The sequence below is a fragment of the Neovison vison genome, chromosome 5 (assembly GCF_020171115.1).
Source record: "Neovison vison isolate M4711 chromosome 5, ASM_NN_V1, whole genome shotgun sequence".
NCBI classification, from domain to species: domain Eukaryota; kingdom Metazoa; phylum Chordata; class Mammalia; order Carnivora; family Mustelidae; genus Neogale; species Neogale vison.
The window spans coordinates 28613878-28634866 of NC_058095.1; the positions used below are offsets into that span (position 1 = coordinate 28613878).

The window sequence follows — 20989 nt, forward strand, 5'->3', positions numbered from 1 at the left end:
ATAGGAATACAGTGAGTTAAGCAGCCAAAGTCAGGTTTTGGTCACTAACAGGCACCTCACTTGGACCCAGGTGATGGGGGAGTTGATAGCACAGGTAGCTTACTTTGTTGGCAACATCCAAAGCATCATAGTCAGGGGCCAGCCGAACGTATGCCTTCTTCTCTCCATCAGGCCTAGGATAAAGGAAGTCTTAATTCCTCCCACCATCACTGCCTTACCTAAGCCCTCCCTTTCCCCCCTAGTCTTTCTAGCATATCAGTGGTTCCTTTGTTCATGTCATTCTTTCCCAAATGGTGACTTTTCCATCATTTGCACAGGAGGCTAGGGATGCTACCAAACCACAAATGAACCCACTTCTCCTTTCTTGGGGAATATCACAGAACATCTTCAAGACTAAGTCCAGGTTATCTGACATAAATTGCATCTTACTTTAGGGTCTGCCTCTGTCTAGAAGTGTAGGGACCAAGAAAACACCAACACCATACATTAAGTCCTAGAGGCAGGAGAGCTAATGTGTCCTCAAAAGCCCATATTAGATACAAAAGACTAGAATTACAGCAGAAGATGCTCATTTCTTAAGGCTTGCAAGCTGTGAAACCTACTTCTGACTCCATGCACATTTCCTGGCTCCTGAGATCCTACTCACCTGATTAAGGTGTTGACCTTGGCTACATCAATGTCATAGAGCTTCTTCACAGCCTGTTTGATCTGGTGCTTGTTGGCCTTGACATCCACAATGAACACAAGTGTGTTGTTGTCTTCTATTTTCTTCATGGCTGACTCAGTAGTCAGGGGGAACTTGATGATGGCATAGTGGTCAAGCCTTGGGAAGAAGCAAAATGGTGTCAGCTGGCCTGGGTCAAAGGGAAGGATAGGCCCTCTTTTAGAGCCCAACCCCAGAAGAGCCCAGGTGCATCAGACCATGAAGTAGCAATCATTTCTGTCAGACTTTGGTCGCTAAACAGTGTCATCATCTGCACCCTGAAACTTAGGGACCTGGGGGCAGAAACCTGTGCACTTTCTTCCCCTTGAAAGACTTTAAAAACTTTTTTGTTAGAGAGAATGCACACAAGAGCAAGGTGAGGGACAGAGGGAGAAGCAGGGAGACTGATATGGGGCTTGATCCTAGGTCTCTGGGGATCATGACCTGAGTTGAACCAACTGGGAAAAGGGCGCCCCCACTTGAAGGACTTTCATCCTTCAGTTTATTTAAGAATCATCTCTGAGTTCCAGACCCCCTTCATTCTTTGACTTCAACGTTTTTTTTAAGTTTTTTTTTTTTTTAATTTATTTATTTGACAGAGATCACAAGTAGGCAGAGAGAGAGGAGGAAACTGGCTCCCCACTGAGCAGAGAGCCCGACGTGGGGCTCGATCCTAGGACCCTGGGATCATGACCTGAGCCGAACGCAGAGGCTTTAACCCACTGAGCCATCTAGACGCCCCCTCCCAGGCAAGGGGCACCTGGGTGGCTCAGTGGGTTAAACCTCTGCCTCTGGCTCAGGTCGTGGTCTCAGGGTCCTGGGATCTATTAAGCCCCATGTCAGGCTCTCTGTTCAGCGGGGAGTCTGCTTCCCCCCTCTCTCTGCCTGCCTGTCTGCCTACTTGTGATCTCTGTCAAATGAATGAATAAAATCTTTAAAAAAAGAAAATAAGGGGCGCCTAGGTGGCTCCGTGGGTTGGGCTTCTGCCTTCGGCTCGGGTCGTGATCTCGGGGTCCTGGGATCAAGCCCCGCATCGGGCTCTCTGCTCGGCCAGGAGCCTGCTTCCCCCTCTCTTTCTGCCTGTCTTTCTGCCCACTTGTGATCTCTCTCTCTGTCGAATAAACAAAACTCTTAAAAAAAAAAAAAAAAAAAAGGCAGCAGCACTGGGAGGTGACAGTTATTACTACTGTTCGAATCTGGGCCCCCTAAGCTCAGTTTTATCATTAGTAGTGTGGCACCAATACACTCAAGACCCTAAACCTTTCTGCCCATTTCCCCGTCTTTTGAGTGTAAAGACTTAAGAGAGTAAATGAGAAGACCTGTTGCAGGTCTTCTCTTTCCAATACAGATTTTTTAAGTGTCCTTATCAACCTAGAATCACCCCACATTGTCACCCTCAAGGGTTATTCCCTACAGGAATAGGTGCAATGAACAACTAAACCTCTAACTCAAAAAAATAAAAAATCAAAGTCCCACTGTATACTCAAAGAAAGAAGAATTTAAAACGCTGACCATATATAAAGCAACAATTAACCTTAATAATCATTGAGCTGTTTTAAACTGTTCCCGTCAATACTGAAAAAACGTCTCTTCTTGTTCTTAAATCAGGCATCAACAATCTCTTCACACTCCCCTTAGAGACACACACTACCTACTAACATGTATTCCCGAAGCTGTGCTGTAGGTTTGGTAAATTTCCAAATTACAAACAGCTACCCATCATCTTTCCAAGGGAAAGGGCAGTACTGACTTGTTTCTCCTGGGGGCGCTCTTTCGAGGATATTTGGGTTGCCTTCGGAGACGCAGAGTCTTGGGTCGTCGGAAGGTAGGTGATGTGCGGATCTTCTTTTTTTTGTGACTGTGGACGCCTTTCAGCACCGCTTTCTTGGCTTTCAAAGCCTTTGCTTTGGCTTCGGCTTTGGGAGGGGCAGGGGCTGAGAGAAAGAGGGAAAACGAGGGCACGGAATTCAGAAACCAGTCACTACCGTACTCAAAACCCCTAGCGGGCGCTCCAGGCCACACGTGCATCAGTGGTTCCTTTGAAGACATCACAAGTCTCAGGTTAAAATTTTTCCATCATATGCACGATACTGGGGCGAACTTAAGGGTAATTCCAGGAATACGGCGAAGAAAAAAAGGAACTAGCAATGATCGAAAGGTTGATATCTGACAAAATAGGTGTTAGTGGTTTTACCTACCTATATAGCTCTAACGCGGAAGGAAAAAAAAAGGAAACTAAGTTGAGGACTTAATTCTTTACAGGTCTGGAGACGTGGAGCTCCGTCCTGTGGATGCGTGTTGTTCCCCAAAGCCAACAGTCCGGCAGCCCCGAGAGGTGGTGCCGGCCGGGCTTGCCTCCCCAACCTCCTCACAGAAGCTCAGCCCATGCGGCTGGGCCCACGCGCACCGCAGCGTGCCAGAATCCCAGAAGCGGCTCCGGAGCAGACACCGCAAGGCTTAGCTCAGCCATTGTCCTCCCGGTCCGTTCACTCTGAGGGGCTCTCACGACAGCTACCCGCAGTCACCCCCCAGCTCCAGCACAAACCTTCCTTCTTAGCTTTCGGCGCCATCTTCGTAAAAGGGATTTCCAACGCTCGTTTCCAGGGGCTTATAGAGCAGAGTCTCACCGAAGACTCGCGATGCTTTTTATTTAAAGCTGATTGGATAATCTGTAGCGCGGCGCCCTCTGGGAATGGTAGTTAAATTTAATTTCCTCGGGAGAGTGAGTAAGCATGCGCCACCTCTTCCCTCAAAAGAGCGTAAAGCTTCTTGGGGGTTGTAGTTATTTTGTAGACACGTGTTTATTTGTTGCGGCTGTTGGATATGGATGGTGTAGCCATTGTCTGGTCCTGGGCGCTTTCCCATCTTGAAGAAAGAGTACTGCAGGTCCAGGAGATAGTAACACTGAAAACAGGACGGTGTATAATTAGGTTGACGCGGGGAGGGTGAAGCAAAGTTCTAGAATGTTGGAGCAGAAATTGTGTGGGCCAGGGGCGCCTAGGTGGCTCAGTCAGTTAAGCGGCTGTTTTAGGGTCAGATCATAATCTCGGGGTCCTTGGAGAGAGCCCAGCATCCGCCTCCCTCCTCAGCGGGAAGCCTGCTTTTCCCTCACCTTCTGCCTCTCGCCCCGCTTGCGCGCTCGCTCTCTCTCTCTCAAAACAAACAAAAAAGAACTTTAAGAATCTGTATGGCCCAAGTCCCTCTAACAACTTCTACTCTTCTTTACCTGTGACAGATTTCGTGCGTTTTCCCGCACTTGAAACTACCAATATTCCAAACACCCGGGGTACAGATTTCTCTAGGGCTCCCTAGTTCTTGCGAATTTCATTCAGTCTACTCCCTTTAATTAGTCTTCCTTTCCCTGCTCCAGTCATATCTGCATCCTCAGATTCAGTTCCCGACACAGAACAAGTTTTAATAAAGCTTAGGTTTGCTTCTCTGCGGGTCTGTTTCTGTCCCACTTCCACCCTGCCCTGTTTTCCTCCTTCCCTCTTTAGAACCAGATCTCCCCTTTGACGGTGAGAATTATTGTATACTACACTCCTCCTCTACCCTGCAGAACTGCGAAATGGAAAAATTGTCCTTGATTCCAATGAGATCAGACAGAACACGGGTAGCAGTGCGGCGACCTACCCAAAGGGCGAAGTTTCAGGTCCACTTAACCCTTCTTTAGACGAGGGAGGCAGGTTGGTCTTTGGCCTCCCACCCCTCAGTCTACACGGGAGACTTGAAGGAAAACACCCCAGAATTTGGACGTCTCTTTCCTCGGTGTGCATCCCATTCCGACCCTGGCATCCCTGTCTGCTTCCCCCCACCCCACCCCTATCCCGGGCAGAAAGGCGAGCGGGGGCAGACTCTTATGAGTCACGTCCTGGGCCTGGAGTTGAGGAGGGAAGCGCCGCCTCTCCTTGGGCCCCTTCTCTCCTCCTTTCCCCTCCCCGCCGTTCTTGGCCCAGCCAGATACTGCGTAGCAATCACCGATTCTCCATCACCAATTTGCCCGGGTAAGGGTCCCCTTGGAGCCGGAGCCCGGCCCAGAGGCGCAGCGGAGAGCGACCTGGGGGACTTCGATCTGGGCGGGTTCCAGCCTGGTTGGAGGCGGTCCTGATGCCCTTGAGCGGTCTGGCAGGGTACCCAGAGCTGGGGCAGCGCGGTGGAGAGGAGAGGAGAGGAGGGGGAGGCTGGGACAGGCTGCTAGGCCGGGAGCTGCCGGGAGAGGGGCAGGGGGCGGCCCTTCTCCAGGAATTTCCGGGGATCATGTTACAGCGCTAGCGGAGGGAGAGCAGAGTGGGACGCCGGGCCCTGCAGCGGACTGGGCCCGTGGCCCCCTCCTCCAGCAGTCCGCAGGCCTTGCAGCGCCATCCCTGCCCACACTGACCCCGTGCGGCGGGGCTGCTTCGCGCCCCCTGGCAGCTGTTATGGTAGGGCAGCCTCAACCCCGAGGTGTCGTCGGGTCACCGCGGCCCCGAGTCATTGTAGGAACCATCCGGCCCCGAGTTATTGTGGGGTCTACGCGGGCCCGGCCCCCCGCCGACGGGACTTCCCGCCCCCATTTGGCGGCGGAGGAGTCACCCCGCCCCCGAGTCGTCGTCGGGACGCCCCGGGCCCGGGTGATTGTGGGTTCGCCCCGGCCCCGGATGATCGTCTCATCCCCGTGGCCCGCCGTGGTCGTAGCGTCCCCGAGGCCGCGGGCTCCCGTAGGCTCCCCGTGGCCCAGAGTTATAGTCGGGACACCCCGGTCGCGGGTGATTGTCGGGTCTCCACGGGCCCGGGTCGCTGGGGCGGATCAGGTCCCCGCGCCTTCTCGGGGCTCCCCGCAAAGTCGCAGGCGAGATGAACATTCTGGCTCCGGTGCGGAGGGACCGCGTCCTGGCGGAGCTGCCCCAGGTAGGCGCCAGGGCCACGTCGGGCTTCTGGCTGCGATGGGGTGTGGGCGGGGAGGAGGCGGCACCAGTTCAGTTAGAGGCCTGGACCCAGCCCTGCGGCCCAGCGAGGTCTGCTGCTTCTGGGTGGTCCCCTACCCCCGCCCAGGGCAGCCTGGCTGCGGGACGTGGGCCAGGAGTGGGTGAGTCCCGTTCTCTTCTATCCCTCTTAGTGCCTGAGGAAGGAGGCCGCTTTGCACGTGCGCAAAGACTTCCACCCCCGCGTCATCTGCGCCTGCCAGGAGCACCGGACAGGCACCGTGGGGTGAGTTAGACACCCTTAACAAAGAAAGGAAGTCTCAGTCAAAGCTAGGGTACACAAGCACCCCCCCCTCCCGGGGGGGCTCCATTTCAGCCTCTACCAGCTGTATGGTAATCCCCCCCCTTTTTTTTTTTTTAAAGATTTTATTTATTTTTTGACAGAGAGAAATCACAAGTAGATGGAGAGGCAGACAGAGAGAGAGAGAGGGAAGCAGGCTCCCTGCTGAGCAGAGAGCCCGATGTGGGACTCGATCCCAGGACCCTGAGATCATGACCTGAGCCGAAGGCAGCGGCTTTACCCACTGAGCCACCCAGGCGCCCCCTTTTTTTTTTTTTTTTAAAGATTTTATTTATTTATTTGACAGAGAGAAATCACAAGTAGATGGAGAGGCAGGCAGAGAGAGAAGGAAGCAGGCTCCCTGCTGAGCAGAGAGCCCGATGCGGGACTCGATCCCAGGACCCTGGGATCATGACCTGAGCCGAAGGCAGTGGCTTAACCCACTGAGCCACCCAGGCGCCCAATTCCCCTTTTTTTATACCAATGTGTTCTCCCTTTTCTTCCCAGCAAGGATGTGATGAATCCTATGAAATGGGGTGGGGTAGAGAGGTGGCCCTTCACTTCTTCACACAAAGAAGGTGTCCAACAGGAGAGGGTGGTTCCCAGGTCAGCTTCCCACATACCATACATTTGAGCCCCAGGACAGAGGGCTGTGCCTGTAGGGATGTGTCCCATTATGGGTAAAAGAAGGTAATCTTGATAAAATTTGTGGGTGGGTCAGTAATTGAGCCTTTACTGTGTGCCAGGCAGTGTGTTGGTTACTATAATTATCTTTTATTAAATGAAAACACCATCCGTTTTTTTTTTTACCTATTTTACCTAACATAATCTGATTTCATGGGGTGCCTGGGTGGCACAGTGGGTTAAGTGACAGCCTTTAGTTCAGGTTATGATCCCGGAGTCCTGGGATTGAGCCCCACATCGAGCTCCTGCTCTCTCTCTCTTTCTCTGTGTCAAATAAATAAGTAAAATCTTTATTTGTTTATTTGATATGTATAGACAGAGCACAGCGGGGGAGCAGCAGGCAGAGGGAGAGAGAAAAGCAGGCTCACCCCAAGCAGGGAGCCTGATGCGGTGCTGGATCCCAGGGCCCTGGTATCGTGACCTGGGCCAAAGGCAGAGGCTTAACGACTGAGGCACCCAGACACCCCAATAAAATCTTTATAAGGGGGGGCACTTAAGAAAAAAGATGTATCCTGATTTCAGAGATGTTAAAATGTATGTGGGGGAGTGAAGGGGAGGATATATAAGACATTTATCTCAGAATATAGGACGTTAATCTCATTATAACCTTCACAACAACCCTATAGAATATATACTAAATCTCCACCTAACAAGTGTTGAAACTGAGGCTCAGGGAATCTAAGTAACTTGTCCCAAGTCACACAGCTGGTCAATGGAAGAACTGGGATTCACATTCATGGCTTTCTGATGCTGAAGCACAAAACACTCTTCTGCAAGTGTATGTGTCCAGGCAAGCCGCCTAGGAGGCCTCCTGTCCATGGTAACCTCAGCCTTGGTGCAGCTACCTTTATGGACTTAGTAGGGAACATTGAGACACCCTAGGTTGGAAGAGTCAGTGCTCACTCCTCCTGCTGGAGGAGGACACAAAAGGGGTTTTGTGCCCTGCAGATTTAAGATCTCCAAAGTCATTGTGGTGGGGGACCTGTCAGTCGGGAAGACTTGTCTCATCAACAGGTAAGAAGGTGCTCTCGTTGAGCTGATTGGGCTGGGCTGGGCTGGGCAGGGTTTGGCCAGACCTAGCCACGTGGGCTGGGCTCAGGGCCAGAGCATCCCATCCTCCCTCAGGTTCTGCAAAGACACTTTTGATAAGAATTACAAGGCCACCATTGGAGTGGACTTTGAGATGGAACGATTTGAGGTGTTGGGCATCCCCTTCAGTCTGCAGCTGTGAGTGCTACCTCTATACATTCCAGCCATTCTTTCCCCCAGCCCCTGAACCCCATCTCATGCCCCCTCCATATATCTGTGTTGTACCCCCCTCCTTCCTCCCAGCTGGGATACTGCTGGACAGGAGAGGTTCAAGTGCATTGCATCAACCTATTACCGAGGAGCTCAAGGTAAGGGCCTCGGAGAAGTGGGGCAGGTGGGGGTTCCTGGTGTCTAAGCTAGGGCTGAGTGGTTGGGGAAATGAGCTAGTAATGTCCGCTGTTTTTGCCACTTTTCCAGCCATCATCATTGTCTTCAACCTGAATGATGTGGCCTCTTTGGAACATACCAAGTATGTGGGGATGCGGAACTATACTGGGGGCTCCGGGAAGAGAGGGCACAGAAAAGAGGGGTGGTCAGGGGCATTAGTAGGGAAGGAAAAGAACGCATCGAGGACCAGAGAGAAGGTGGTGAGCCTGTGAGTGTCAGCAGGAGGAGCCTCTCCAGCTCACCCGTCCTTGGTTGTCTATCCTCTGTGGCAGACAGTGGCTAGCCGATGCCCTCAAGGAGAACGACCCGTCCAGTGTGCTGCTCTTCCTTGTGGGTTCCAAGAAGGACTTGAGTGTGAGTGTGTCCTGGGGAAGGGGTGGCTACCAACTCGGGGAGGGGACCCCCTTGCCATCTGACTCCAACATTCCCTTAGACTCCCGCTCAGTATGTGCTGATGGAGAAAGACGCACTCAAGGTGGCCCAAGAGATGAAGGCTGAGTACTGGGCGGTCTCATCTCTCACTGGTGAGTCAGAGGCTTTGGGTCTTCTGCTGTGGTGCTCCTGTCTACCTGGCCTCTCCCTCCTGTCCCTTGAGCCGTACCCTGGGACCCGAGCGCCTGGAACGGCCTTTGAGTGCCCATCTGCTCCATGTGTCAGGTGAAAATGTCCGGGAATTCTTCTTCCGTGTGGCAGCGCTGACCTTTGAGGCCAACGTGCTGGCTGAGCTAGAGAAATCAGGGGCCCGGCGCATTGGGGATGTTGTCCGTGAGTGCCTGCCTGCCTGGCTGGGGGGTGTCAGAGAGCGTGGGGCACCTCTGATCCCCGCTTCATATATTTCCCGCCCTTCCTGAAGGCATCCACAGTGATGACAGCAACCTCTACCTAACTGCCAGCAAGAAGAAGCCAACATGTTGCCCATGAGTGGTAAGGGGACTGTCCAGCACCTGCCCAGCCCTGGGGCACTGTGCTACCCTGACTCCCCTAGAGCTCAACCCTGGACATTTGCACTGATTGTTTTTCCAGACCAAAGAGCTGCCTCTTGATGGCAGTACCCGTGGAGGGGTAACAGGGACCATGCTAGTTGCTCCCTGCCCTGGGCACCATGCCAAAGACTAGATGTCGTCCTCTTCTGGGGGCTCTCCAGGGTGCCCAGCAGTGGGGAGGTAATCCCTGCTGCTTTTGCTTAGCCTGCTGGACCCTTTGGAGTAGGAGGATGCTTAATGATCCCAGCCTCACACTGTGCCTTATGCATTAAAATCTCTGTTTTTAGCAGTTTGGGGACTGGAGTCCTTTGTTGGGGATGAGGGATGTGGAACGGGCAGGACTGGATGGCTATCCTGGGACTCAAGCTTCCTGCTGGATTCTGGCTGTCCCACTCGCAGTGGTTGGCTTTGAGAGTGCTTTTCTTTGGTTCCTCATCTCCAACTGTGTCCCCTTACTTGGTGTTTATTCCTAAATTTCTACCACTGGATAATTGTTTAATTTTTTTCACTTCCTTCTCGCCTTCTCTTTAAAAAAATACTTCACCGAGGGGAACACAGTAAAAAGTAATTGAGTTTTGGATGCTCTTTGGGTTGACCAGAGGCCCAGGGCAGTGTGGGTTTGTCTCTTACTCAGAAGATGTGCTATGTAGGGATGCCTGGGTGGCTCAGTTGGTTCAGCGTCTGCCTTCAGCTCGGGTCGTGATTCCCAGGGTCCTGGGATCGAGTACCACTTCTGGCCACCTTGGTTGGTGGGAAGCCTGCTTCTCCCTCTGCCTGTTGCTCCCCCTGCTTGTGCTTGCTTGCTCTCTTACTCTCTCCCTCTGGCAAATAGATAAATCTTAAAAAGAAAAAGATGTGCTAATATCTATCTAACATGATTAGTGATATAAGCATAAATTTATGAGTAGTGTCTTTTTATATTTTAAAACCTGATTAAAACAAACAAACAGCATAGGGGCACTTGGCTGGCTCACTTGGTAGAGCCTGTGACTGTTGATCTCAGGGTAGTGAGTTCAAACTCCATGTTCCATGTTAGGCCTAGAGCTTACTTAAAATGAGAAAAAAAAAAAAAAAGAGAAGAGAGAAAAACAGCATACTTTGTTTCCTTTTCAAAAAAAAAAAAAAAAAAAAAAGACGTGCTCTGAGTCAGGAGGTCCTTCATCTGAGTTCTCACTGTCATCTTCAATCACTTCTCACTGTGTTCTCAGAGTATTTATTTATTTATTTATTTTTCTTTTTTCTTTTCTTTCTTTTTTTTTTTTAAGATTATTTATTTCATTTGAGAGAGAACGCAGAGCGAGTGAGAGAGAACGCGAGTTGTGGGGGGAGGACGGGCAGAGGGAAAGAGAGAAGCAGCAGGTTCCTTGAGCAGGCTTCCTGCTGAGCAGGGAGCCGGAGGCCAGGCTCGATCCCAGGACCCAGGGATCATGACCTGAGCTGAAGGCTTAATCAACTGAGCCACACAGGTGCCCCTATTTATTTACTTTTTAAAGATTTATCCATTTAATTTAGAGAGGGAGAGTGAGTACACACTCACAAGCAGTTAGAGGGACAGAGGGAGAGGGAGAAGCAGGCTCCTCACTGAGCAGGGAGCCCAGATGTGGCTCCATTCTGGAACCCTGAGATCATGACCTGAGCTAATATCAAGAGTCGGATGCTCAACCAACTGAGCCACCCAGGCACTCCAAAGAGAAGTATTTCTTTTTTTTTTTTTTTTTAAAGATTTTATTTATTTATTTGACAGAGAGAGATCACAAGTAGGCAGAGAGGCAGGCAGAGAGAGAGAGAGAGGAGGAAGCAGGCTCCCTGCTGAGCAGAGAGCCCGATGTGGGACTCAATCCCAGGACCCTGAGATCATGACCTGAGCCGAAGGCAGCGGCTTAACCCACTGAGCCACCCAGGCGCCCCAAGAGAAGTATTTCTTAAAGGGAAGGCAGGAAGGGGATAAAAAAAAAAAGAAAACAATTATCCAATGGTAAAAATTTGTGAATAGGCACCAAGTAGAAGGATACAGTTGGGGCTAAGGAACCAAAGGAAGGAGCTCTCAGACTCCCGAGCAAATCACTTATCCTCTGTGCCTGTTTCCTCAGGCTAATAATACTGATGAGGAGGGTGCTGGGTGGCTCAGTGGGTAAAGCCTCTGCCTTCGGCTCAGGTCATGATCCCAGGGTCCTGGGATCAAGCTCCACATCTGGTGCTCTGCTCGGCGGCAAACCTGCTTCCCTTCCTCTCTTTCTGCCTGCCTCTCTGCCTACTTGTGATCTCTGTCTGTCAAATAAATAAATAAAATCTTAAAAAAAAAATACTGATGAGGTTTCATGGATGAAATAAGGTAAAGCGCCAACATACATGGCAAGAGCTCAAAAACCTCATCTACTATAACTAATTGGAGGGAAGAGAGCGAGGAACCTGCTCTCTGTTGACATCTGACTCAGAGTCAGATGGGCTGGGAGTATCTCAGACATTCGGCCCAACGGTGGTGGGACACATGTAGCCTCAGTGTCATCCTGAGAGGCCATGGAGGGCCAAGATTAGAACACAGATCCGGACTCCCAGTCACCGATTGCTCTGTCCATTCCACGCATGGTACCATTCTCACCCAGCTACTCTGTCCTGAAAGGTTTGGCTTTTCTGCATACTCCTCCCCACTGGCTTCTCCCTTCTTCAACTCTCTTCCTCGAGCTGTCAAGAGCTAAGGTGGAAAGGGGAGTTTGGCTAGTGACCCTATCTGCTCAGATTCCTGGGTCTGGAGGAAGGTGAAGGCTGGATGACGCAGATAGAGCGGCAGCAGCAGGAGAGACCCTGGACGACTGGAGAAAACAGTTTAAACACCATCCTCTCCCCTTTATTCCATCTGTTGAAGGCATATCCTAGCTTAAGAGCCTGGTGCCAAGAGAATTGGAGCGGAGTGAGGTGTGTGGAGTGTGGGTGGTACGGCTCTAACACTTTCACACTCTCTGGGATTGTTTTTTCCATATCTCTTCCCTCACAGGACTGTGCGCTTCACCCCTCCTCTTGTACAGAGCCTGTAACTCAGAGTGTGTGTGTGTGTGTGTGTGTGCGCACGCAGAGCTGTTGTGGAATGTTTGTGCTGCAGGGGTGGTGGTTGGGGTGGGGATCAGGGGTATGGTTCGGTTTTCTGGGTGATACCTGTGAGGAGCATGTGCCTGTGTGCATATTGCATCAGTCCATGTGTGAGGAGTAGATTTTTTATGTAGGCAACGGGTGTAATCGATGCCTGTGCCATGTATATGCTGTATCTAAGGGTGTCCGGGGTGTGTGTAGTAGGTTACTATGAATGCAGCCGGCCCTGCTTCCCCTCACAGAAGCCTATGGAGACACATGCGGTTGCCAAAGTGAAGTAAGATTAAAGCACTACCATACATAGGAAGAGCTCAAAAACATTATTTTTTTTAAAAGATTTTACTTAGGGGCGCCTGGGTGGCTCCGTCCTGTGATCGAGCCCCTCATGGGGCTCTCTGTTCAGCAGGGAGCCTGCTTCCTTCTCTATCTCTGCCTGCCTCTCTGCCTACTTATGATTTCTCTGTCAAATAAATAAATAAAATCTTAAAAAAAAAAAAAAGATTTTACTTATTTGAGAGAGGAAATACAAGCAGGGGGAGTGGGAGAGGGAGAAGCGGGCTTCCGGTGGTGCAGGAAGCCGGAAGGCGGGGGCTCCATCCCTGGGATCATGACCTGGGATCATGACCCCAGCCGAAGGCAGATGCTTAACGACTGAGCCACCCAGGCGCCCCTCGAAAATCTTAATTATTTTAATAACTGATTGGGGTAAGAATAACTTGAGATCTTGGCTCTATGTTGACATCTTTTTTTTTTTTTTTTTTTTTTATTTGACAGAGATCACAAGTAGGCAGAGAGGCAGGCAGAGAGAGAGGAAGGGAAACAGGCTCTCTGCTCAGCAGAGAGCCCGATGTGGGGCTCGATCCCAGGACTCTGGGATCATGACCTGAGCCAAAGGCAGAGGCTTAACCCACTGAGCCACCCAGGTGCCCCTATGTTGACATCTTTATTGGGCAGTGTTGTCTCCGGGAACTGTTGGGGGGGCGCGGGTGCAAGGAGGGAACGCGGTGGGGAGGGGGCCCTGAGAATGGGCGCCACGAGGGTTTGGGAGCCGACAGCAAGTCCTCATCTTTAGAACTGGGCCTTGTGCTCCTGTGGAAGAGCGTGAGGGCAGAAAGAGAAAACGCAAAAAAAAAAAAAAAAAAAAAAAAGAAGAAGAAGAAGAAGAAAAAAAAAGAAAAGGACGAACGCGAGCGAGCCGGAAAGAGCCTTACTCCAGAGCGAGGAGGAGCCAGGAGAAGGCTGCGGGGAGGCGGGCGGGGCTCCAGGTCCGAGCGCGGCTGGGTTCCGACCGCTTGGGAGGGGCTGGATTGCGGCGGAAGCTTGAGGTTGAGAGAATGCCTGGGGCGGGGCTAAGAACGGGGGTGGGGGGTGGGGCGGGGCTAAGGTCTGGGGGTAGGACTAAGAGCTGGGAGTAGATCTGGAGAGGAACTAGGGATGGGACTGAGGGCTGGGCCTGAGCGGCCGAGCTAAGGTTTAGGCCTGAGAGAAAGAGGTGGTACGAAGGCTAAAAGGTGGGACAAAGAGGGTCTTGGAAGGAGCTGCAAGGCCCCGGATGAAGAGCGCGGCTGAAGCTTAGATTTGGGCTAAGACAACACAGAGCCAGGGGAGGGTGGAGGGGGGGATTGGGCAAGCATGAGGCGGAGTTAAGGGCTGGATTGGGGCGAACCTGAGATTGGGGTTTACGGCTGGCTCGACCAAGCTGAGGTTCAGGATTGGACTTCTGCGAGGAAGAGTCTTGTAGAGACGAGAACTGGGCTGAGAGCGATGTGGGTCAGGACGACATTGAGGATTGAAAGGTGGACTAAGGAAAAGACTGAGGACAATGCCAGCATCTGGGATGAGAGCAGCACTGGTAAAGAGGGGCGGGGCAGGAGTTTGGGGGTGGGTTTCAGCCTGGGGGCGTGGCACCAAGGAGGGTTTAGAACTGGAAGAGCAGGCGAAGGAGGCGGGGCCTGGGCTGGGGCGGAGTTAGGGCCTGGGGGCGGGCTCACGCCGAGCCGTGGACCAATGATTGAGGACTGGGGTCCTGTTGCCCTGGAGAGTCCGGCAGGAGCCAGAGCTACCAACGCAACCCCTAGTTTGTAGGGATGGAGGGCGTTGCGGTGCTGCCTCCGGAGGCCCGGCTGCCGCCTAAGAAATGCGGATCCTGGCTGGAGCACCTGCTCCAGCACCCACCCTGTCGCCAGGCTGGGATGAGGGGTTCCATTTAGTCTGAGGGGAGGAAGGAGTCTGGAGGTTCCTCGCGTGACATCACAATCACCACCAGATGTGGGCGGGGCCAGAGGGGCATTTCCCAGGAGATGCGTGCACACAGCACTGTCTAGCTCCCTCCTTCTTCCTGCTTCCCCTCCTTTCTCCCTTTCCCCTCCCTTCCTCCCCCATTCAGCTACTTGGGTGTCCGACCTGGAACCCTGCCACCTGCGCCACAAGGGCGGGGGGAGCTCCTCGGCCTTCAGGACTGGGAGGATTCTGTATCAATGAGCCTTACCTGTGAGTTTTGAGTTAGGCCCCTGCGCCTGGTTGAATGCCCCTCCCAAGAAAAAGACCACAAGCTACCCTCTTCCTTTCAAGCTATCACTCTCATTTCATTATGAAGTTTGCCCTGTGCCTGCCAGTTACTTCTATTGACAGAGCGCTGGACTGCTGCTCCAGTAGGAGCTCTCCTGTCTGTGAAACTAGAGAGCAGGTTGCCTTCCTCACATCTGAGGAGAGTTCCTAAACCCCACCCCTTGGCAAACAGAGTTATGACTGTTAGGGCTTCTTGGTGGTTTGGGAAGAGTTCATCAGTGGACTCTGTCTACAAACCGCCTTCACCACTACTCTGGAGAAAGCAAGAACATTGGAGTCAGATAAAGCAGAGTTTGAATCCTCACCCTTGGGCTTCAGGCTGGATCGGGGAGGTGGTGAAGTCAAACCAGAGGATGAAGAATTGGCTGTGTTGGAGCTGAAAAGCAGGTGCTGTAGGGAAGTGACAGCTAGCAGGATGGGCTTTGGATAGGAACCCCATGTAGACAGGGCTGAAGGAGCCCAGGTTATACAAGGCCAAGAAGATTAGGTTAACTCCTACCCCTACCATCTATTAACTTGTGTCTTCAGACAGGTTTTTTATACTGAGTCTCTGAGTCTGCATTGATAGAATGGATTGTGGTGAGGATTTTGAATCAAAGGCATATTTTAAAAGCCCAGTACAGTGCCTAACGTTGGGGAGATGCTCATCCTGGGTCAATTCTCTTTCTCTAGAAAAATCCCCAGCTTTGAACCCTGGGCAGAATTTCCAACGCTGTAGTTTCTTTGTGGTTCCAATAGGGGATTTATTTTATTCTACTCATGTAGTCATTCAGTCCACCAACATTTGCCGGGCACTTCTCATGTCCCAGGACTTGCAGATACAGAGGCAGATCAAATATGGGTCTTGTCTCATGTTGCCATAGAGTAAGTACATGAAGTGCCATGGCAGGGTAAAGGGGCACAAGACATGTGTGACCAATTCTACTTGAGTGAATAGCATTGTTCTTTCCAAATGAACAGGTATTTCTGGGGAGGGAGAGGCAGGAGAGAAGGAATGGAGAAGGGAGTAGTGGGAGGAAGGATGAATGGGTGGGAGAAACTTATAACTGAGGAAGGAACCAGGACCTGGGTCCTGGGGGTTGTGTGTGTCTCAGTTATGTCATGATAAGGAGTTTCACTTTATCCTGAAGGCAATGGATGGCTATTGAACAGGAGGAACATGATGGATGAGTTGGTATTCTAGAAAATTCAGTTTGACTCACTGTGAAGACTGAATGAGAGTAGTGAAACAGAAGGCAAGGAGGCCAGCCAGGAGGCTCCTGTAGCGGTCCTAGGGATAATGGAAGTCTGAACCAAGATAGAGGCAGATGTGGGGGACACGTAGGCATGGCAAGACTTGGTCATCAAGTTGATGTAGAGGTAAAAGAAAGAACAATCCCTAGATTTCTAGATGAGGTGTCTGTTCCTCTCTGAAATGGAAGAGATAAGAGGAGACAGTTTATTGGGGGTAAGGAGAAGATGAAAGGCTTGTATGGGACATGCTGGTCTCAGATGTATTGGGGAAGTCCAAGAGGATATTAACTACGTGCTCAGGAAAGCTGTCTGGATTGGAGACCCTGATTTATGTCTTTTTTTTTTTTTTTGGTGGATGTTGAAACCATGTAAGTGGATGACATTATCCAAGAGAAGGCTGTAGAGTCTTTGAGAAGGAGGCCAAACACAGAATCCTGGTCTTCTCCAATTTTAGGGGGACAGCAGAGGAAAAGGAAACCACAAAGAAGTCAGGAAAGAATGAAACAGCTAGTCAGAGAAGGAAGGCAGGTGAGAGGAGAGAGGTCTGTCATGGGAGTCAGCAGAACAGTTTGCAGGAGAAAAGAGATTGAATGGCCAAGAGTGTTGGGTGAGATTAGACAAAAAGAAGGCCGCTGGGTTAAATTATTAGGAGATTGTTGGCGGGGAGCACCTGGCTGGCTCAGTTGGTAGAGCATGGGACTCAGTCTTGGGCTTGTGAGTTTGAGCCCCACGTTGGACATAGAGATTACTTTTTTTTTTTTTAAAGATTTTATTTATTTATTTGACAGAGAGATCACAAGTAGGCAGAGAGGCAGGCAGAGAGAGAGAGAGAGAGAGAGGAGGAAGCAGGCTCCCCGCTGAGCAGAGAGCCCGATGCGGGACTCGATCCCAGGACCCTGAGATCATGACCTGAGCCGAAGGCAGCGGCTTAATCCACTGAGCCACCCAGGCGCCCCGGACATAGAGATTACTTTAAAAAAATAATTAAAATCTTAAAAAAAATAAAAAGGAATTCGCTGCCTGGGCTCTTTTGAAAGAAGGGTCCAGTAGCTGCCATGTTGTACGTGGCTGACATGGAAGAGAGGTGGACTCTGAGCTCACTGAAGATAGGGACTGGGCCTCCTTCACAGGTGCCTCCTGAAGCTAGTATGTCTGTTAGAGGAAGGAGTGAATGATATGGATTGAAAAGGATATGCAGTGTTAGAGGGAGGAACGGGGTTTATAGAGTGTTTTGTTTAGAGGGAGAAGCAGGGTTTATAGAGTGTTTTGTTTAAAGATATTCATTGCCTGTAGAAGAAAAACCACAACAGTGAAGAGGGAGGAGGTAAACATTTCTGGCTGGGACCTAGATTCCAGGAGCTTTGGCCAGGAGGACAGCAGAGGGATACTTCCCCAGACTGGAGGAGAGAGGCTGAGGGTGGGAGGGGCCTGGGGTAATGCTGGTGCGATGAGCTCAGAGGAACAGCACCAGGGTGGGAAGCTCCAGAAGGTGCTAGAATTTTCATTTATTCATTCCTTCCATACATTTTGAGTACTTACTAAGCTGTGGAAAGTAGAAGGAGATGACCAGGACCTGGCAATCAGCTCAAGGGACAGGACTCAGCTCTGATGCCCCAAAGGGGAAAGCTCATTGCAGGAAGGCAATCCTGTGGTCGTTGATGGTGGTGGGGTCTCAACCCAGGGAGGGACTGTCTGACCAGTCTCCTTACACCCCGGGAATTCCTGGAATTGTCCCTCCTTACCTCGGCTCTGGCTCATTCCTACTCATTACTCCAGACTCCACTCCTGCCATGCTTCTTCCAGGAAGTCTTTCTCAAGAGCCCCGCAACACTGGCGCTCTTGTTCTCTGCTTCCGCAGGCCTTCTTCCCACCACCTCCCTTCCCATCAGGGTCTGTGTCATGCAGCTGCCTTGAACTGTTCATCCTCTGTGTCCCTCTCCTCACCTTGAGAACAGGCACTGTTGGGTTGTTTTGGAAATTTCCACATCTCCCGGGGGCAGGTGGAGCTTGTCAGGGAATGGGTGAGGCATGAAGGGCGTGGGGAGGGGGCTGCAGCTGCTGCCACTCTGTGCTCTCTCAGATGTAAACAGGTTACCGGGCTGGGAGAGAGGACATCTGCTGGCTGGTGTGCCTTCTAGTACTGATGCATCTACCTTCTCCTCTGAAGGTGGGTCCAGGGAATCTCTGGGCCCCGGGGTTCCCCATCCATCTCACTTGAGGGAACAGACACCGGTGGCAGGCAGGAGGGAGAGAAGTGTTTGGTCCTGAACGGGTACCCCCCCACACCCCCTACTCCTGCCAGGCTGGGAGTGCCCATACCCCATTCCCCAAGTCCACAAGAACTCCTGTCTTCAGCCGTGCATCTTATGGGGCATGGATTTCTTTGACATATATGAACTGAGCCCTCTCGACAATCCTGCAAAATACATATTACTGCCATCCCCATTTTATGGATAAGGAAATGAAGTCTCAGAGAAGTCACGTGCTCTGGGATGTCCAGCTAGTGACAGAGCCAAGACTTGGACTCAGACCTGTCTGATATGCCACTCTGCTGCCCCTTGCTCCCAGTTCAGCAGTGCTGAAGAAGGTAGAGGTGTTGGTGACCTGAGGTCCAGCCTCACGTGCCTTATTCCCCCCCGGGGTAGAAAGGGGTCATGGGAGAAGCAAAAAAGGAGGCCTCCAAGTGGGTCAGGGGTATATGGGGGACCTGGGGCCCTCACAGCCTGGGGGAGAGAAGGGAAGGGAGGAGGAAGGTGGGGCAAAGCTCATACCAAGCTGCTGTCCCCTCATCTCTCAAGTACTTTTAAGGCCACTTGGACTGACACACCCCCGGCCTGGGTTACCTCCATAGGGGTGGCCAGTGAGAGGTCCTGTCCCAGTTCCACCTTCACCGAGGCTAGATAAAGGCTCAGTCCTCCTGGCCTGTCTGGGGAGAGGGGAGTAAGCTAGCCATAGCACCCTGTACCAGGCGGGAACTCATCAGGGCCAGCTCACGTCTTCCTCTGCGAGTGGGAGGAGCTGGAGTTCAAGGGGGGACCTGCAAGAAGGTGCCTTGTTGTCTCTGTCCTGGTACATGAGACCTTGGGCACGTGGAGTCACTTCATAGGCTCACCTTTTAGCTAGCGGCTTGAGGGAGAGCCATTGGTGGACTGGAGCCTTCGGCAGGGTCCGAGGGGAGGCAGTGGGGGCGTGCTGCTGTCGCCACCCCTGTGTGACCCAGACCCCACCACCCCCTCAGGTGAATTCAAAGACCTGGACAGGTGCTGCTGGAAACACAAACAGTGCACTGGGCATGTCATCCACCCCTTCCCCTCGGACTATGGCCACCACGACCTGCACCTGCACTCCATCAGCCACTGCGACTGCGAGTCTAGGTAAGGGCCCTCCTCCTTGGGAGACCCCCAGCCCAGGGGAGACTCCTGGGTGCAGCTAGGCCCACCATTGCCCTGTGGTTTGCCCCTCAGCTTTGACCCAGCACCGGCTAGCCTCACCGCAGCTTTGTAAACCTGGCTCCGCTCTGGAGCCACAGGGAGGAGGTCTTTCGGCAGCCTGGGCTGAGCCGGGAGGAAGCCAGCTGTCCCTCAGGCTTCTGGCTCTGGGTCCCCGAGGGAGTCACAGAGGCATGGGAGCCAGGCTGAGTCCTCTGTGTGGCAGGCTGAAGGACTGCTCAGAGAAGACAAATAGCGACAACTCCCAAGATGTGGGCCCAACCTGCTCCCGAGATGAGGGTCCAACATGTTTCAACATCATCCAGTCCCCTTGCTTTGAGCTCATCCCAGAGGAGGAGTGTGTGGAGCGGTTCTGGTATGGCTGGTGAGTGCCGGCAGGCTGACAGGGGCGGCACGAAGGGGCATGGGCCCCCCACTCTCTGTCAATCTTCTCTCCTCCTGTTCCCTTCCCTCCCAGGTGCAAAAGCTATAGGCCTGTCTCTGTGGCAGTGATCCACCATCCCATCCATCATGACTATGTGGCAGATGACTTGAACGAAGAAGAGGAGGAGGAAGAGGAGGAAGAAAGCAAGCCTCCCATTCCCACCCAGGTGGGGCCTGCCACCACTGCCCCCGCTGACACAGGCCTGGGCACTGTCACAACTACCCCGGACTCGGCAGCTCCCATCACTATCTGGCGCTCCGAGAGCCCCACAGGGAAGTCCCAGGGCAACAAGGTGATCAAGAAGGTAAAGAAGAAAAAAGAAAAGGAGAAAGACAAGGAAGAGGAGCTGGATGAGAAGCCAAAGCCGAAGAAAAAAGTCAAGAAGGGCAAGTTGCTGAAGAAGAAAAGCCCGGTTAAATCGGAATCTTCACCTCCGGACTTGAACCGATCAATAAGCCCCAGAGAGCTGACCAGGATGTCAGAGTCCAGCCCAGACAGCCGGGAAGACCTGGAGAGTGAGGACAGTTACAATGACCCCCGGCGGGAGGAGCCCTCCAGTGACGATATCGTGGAGTCTTCCTCACCCAGGAAGAGAGAGAAGAACACGGTCCAGACTAAGAAAGCTGGGGCAAAGACCTCACCAGTCAAGAAGGTCAAGAGGAAATCTCCCCCAGGATCCAACCCCAATCTCAGTTGAGGCGAGGGCGTCCAGTGTGAAGAATAAATGCGATCAAGCCTGTAGCTGATCCCCTGCGGCTGTTCTCTCTCCCTCCAACCCATCCCCGGTCAGGGCAAGGAGGGGTGGGCTCTGCGCGTAGCTGGAGCTAAGGGGCCAGGGGGCTGCAGGGGTATTTGAAGGGTAATGTGTCTTTCAGGAGGGAATTCGTGGGAACGTAGGTCGGAGGCCATGCAGCCTGTTTATCTGTAACATTGTAGGCTCGGGGCAGGAGAGGAGCACATCAGGGTAGGGTGGGAAGAAGGCTGCCCATCTCCTGGGAGATTGGTCTGTGTGAAATCTGCTCGGCGGACAGGCAGTTCTATCTGCAGTGATACCCCTAATAAACTGAACCTTTTAATCTACTCTGTGCCACTGTGCCTGGCCTTTCCCTCCTCTAAGTGGCCCTTAGGAAGACACGTGCTGGTG

The 20989-nt window shown here is 52.2% G+C and overlaps 3 protein-coding genes and 3 non-coding genes across 9 annotated transcripts; 2 read left to right on the top strand and 4 right to left on the bottom strand.

Annotated features, from left to right (window-relative positions):
- Position 1: 1 nt before the first annotated feature.
- Positions 2-3351, bottom strand: RPL23A (ribosomal protein L23a). Its single transcript, XM_044248295.1, has 4 exons — positions 3249-3351; positions 2454-2637; positions 647-823; positions 2-173 (listed from the first exon to the last, which is right to left on the bottom strand). Exons 1-4 carry the CDS (start codon positions 3271-3273, stop codon positions 17-19), a joined length of 543 nt encoding a protein of 180 aa, XP_044104230.1. The 5' UTR covers positions 3274-3351; the 3' UTR covers positions 2-16.
- LOC122908106 lies at positions 251-315 on the bottom strand. The gene has a single exon (XR_006384889.1). It is a non-coding gene; the product is annotated as a small nucleolar RNA SNORD42 (small nucleolar RNA).
- On the bottom strand, positions 910-981 carry LOC122908117. The gene has a single exon (XR_006384896.1). It is a non-coding gene; the product is annotated as a small nucleolar RNA Z17 (small nucleolar RNA).
- LOC122908105 lies at positions 2726-2789 on the bottom strand. The gene has a single exon (XR_006384888.1). It is a non-coding gene; the product is annotated as a small nucleolar RNA SNORD42 (small nucleolar RNA).
- A 2096-nt stretch (positions 3352-5447) lies between the features above and the next one.
- RAB34 (RAB34, member RAS oncogene family) lies at positions 5448-9376 on the top strand. Its single transcript, XM_044248292.1, has 10 exons — positions 5448-5590; positions 5799-5890; positions 7577-7642; positions 7754-7855; positions 7961-8025; positions 8135-8186; positions 8377-8458; positions 8538-8628; positions 8762-8869; positions 8958-9376. The coding sequence occupies exons 1-10, from the start codon at positions 5537-5539 to the stop codon at positions 9023-9025; spliced, it is 780 nt and encodes a 259-aa protein (XP_044104227.1). The 5' UTR covers positions 5448-5536; the 3' UTR covers positions 9026-9376.
- Positions 9377-13546: 4170 nt separating this feature from the next.
- PROCA1 (protein interacting with cyclin A1) lies at positions 13547-20591 on the top strand. 4 transcript variants are annotated; one of them, XM_044248296.1, is made up of 5 exons: positions 13547-14023; positions 18053-18139; positions 19211-19346; positions 19627-19785; positions 19879-20591. In XM_044248296.1, exons 1-5 carry the CDS (start codon positions 13936-13938, stop codon positions 20540-20542), a joined length of 1134 nt encoding a protein of 377 aa, XP_044104231.1. In that variant the 5' UTR covers positions 13547-13935; the 3' UTR covers positions 20543-20591. The 4 variants fall into 4 exon arrangements, with proteins under 4 accessions (XP_044104231.1, XP_044104232.1, XP_044104234.1 ...); XM_044248297.1 differs by having other exon boundaries at positions 19627-19776; XM_044248299.1 differs by lacking the exon at positions 19627-19785.
- The last annotated feature ends 398 nt before the right edge of the window (positions 20592-20989 follow it).

Excerpts from the sequence above, each read along its gene's own strand:
- RPL23A (XM_044248295.1), bottom strand. The coding sequence starts at position 3,273 with ATGGCGCCGAAAGCTAAGAAGGAAG. Across the intron at positions 2,638-3,248 it reads GCCGAAAGCTAAGAAGGAAG|CCCCTGCCCCTCCCAAAGCC; the intron begins GTTTGTGCTGGA and ends TCTTTCTCTCAG. Across the intron at positions 824-2,453 it reads AGCGCCCCCAGGAGAAACAA|GCTTGACCACTATGCCATCA; the intron begins GTCAGTACTGCC and ends CTTCTTCCCAAG.
- RAB34 (XM_044248292.1), top strand. The coding sequence starts at position 5,537 with ATGAACATTCTGGCTCCGGTGCGGAGGGACCGCGTCCTGGCGGAGCTG. Across the intron at positions 7,643-7,753 it reads AAGACTTGTCTCATCAACAG|GTTCTGCAAAGACACTTTTG; the intron begins GTAAGAAGGTGC and ends ATCCTCCCTCAG. Across the intron at positions 7,856-7,960 it reads ATCCCCTTCAGTCTGCAGCT|CTGGGATACTGCTGGACAGG; the intron begins GTGAGTGCTACC and ends CCTTCCTCCCAG.
- PROCA1 (XM_044248296.1), top strand. The coding sequence starts at position 13,936 with ATGTGGGTCAGGACGACATTGAGGATTGAAAGGTGGACTAAGGAAAAG. Across the intron at positions 14,024-18,052 it reads CTGGGATGAGAGCAGCACTG|ATGTAAACAGGTTACCGGGC; the intron begins GTAAAGAGGGGC and ends GTGCTCTCTCAG. Across the intron at positions 19,786-19,878 it reads GAGCGGTTCTGGTATGGCTG|GTGCAAAAGCTATAGGCCTG; the intron begins GTGAGTGCCGGC and ends CTTCCCTCCCAG.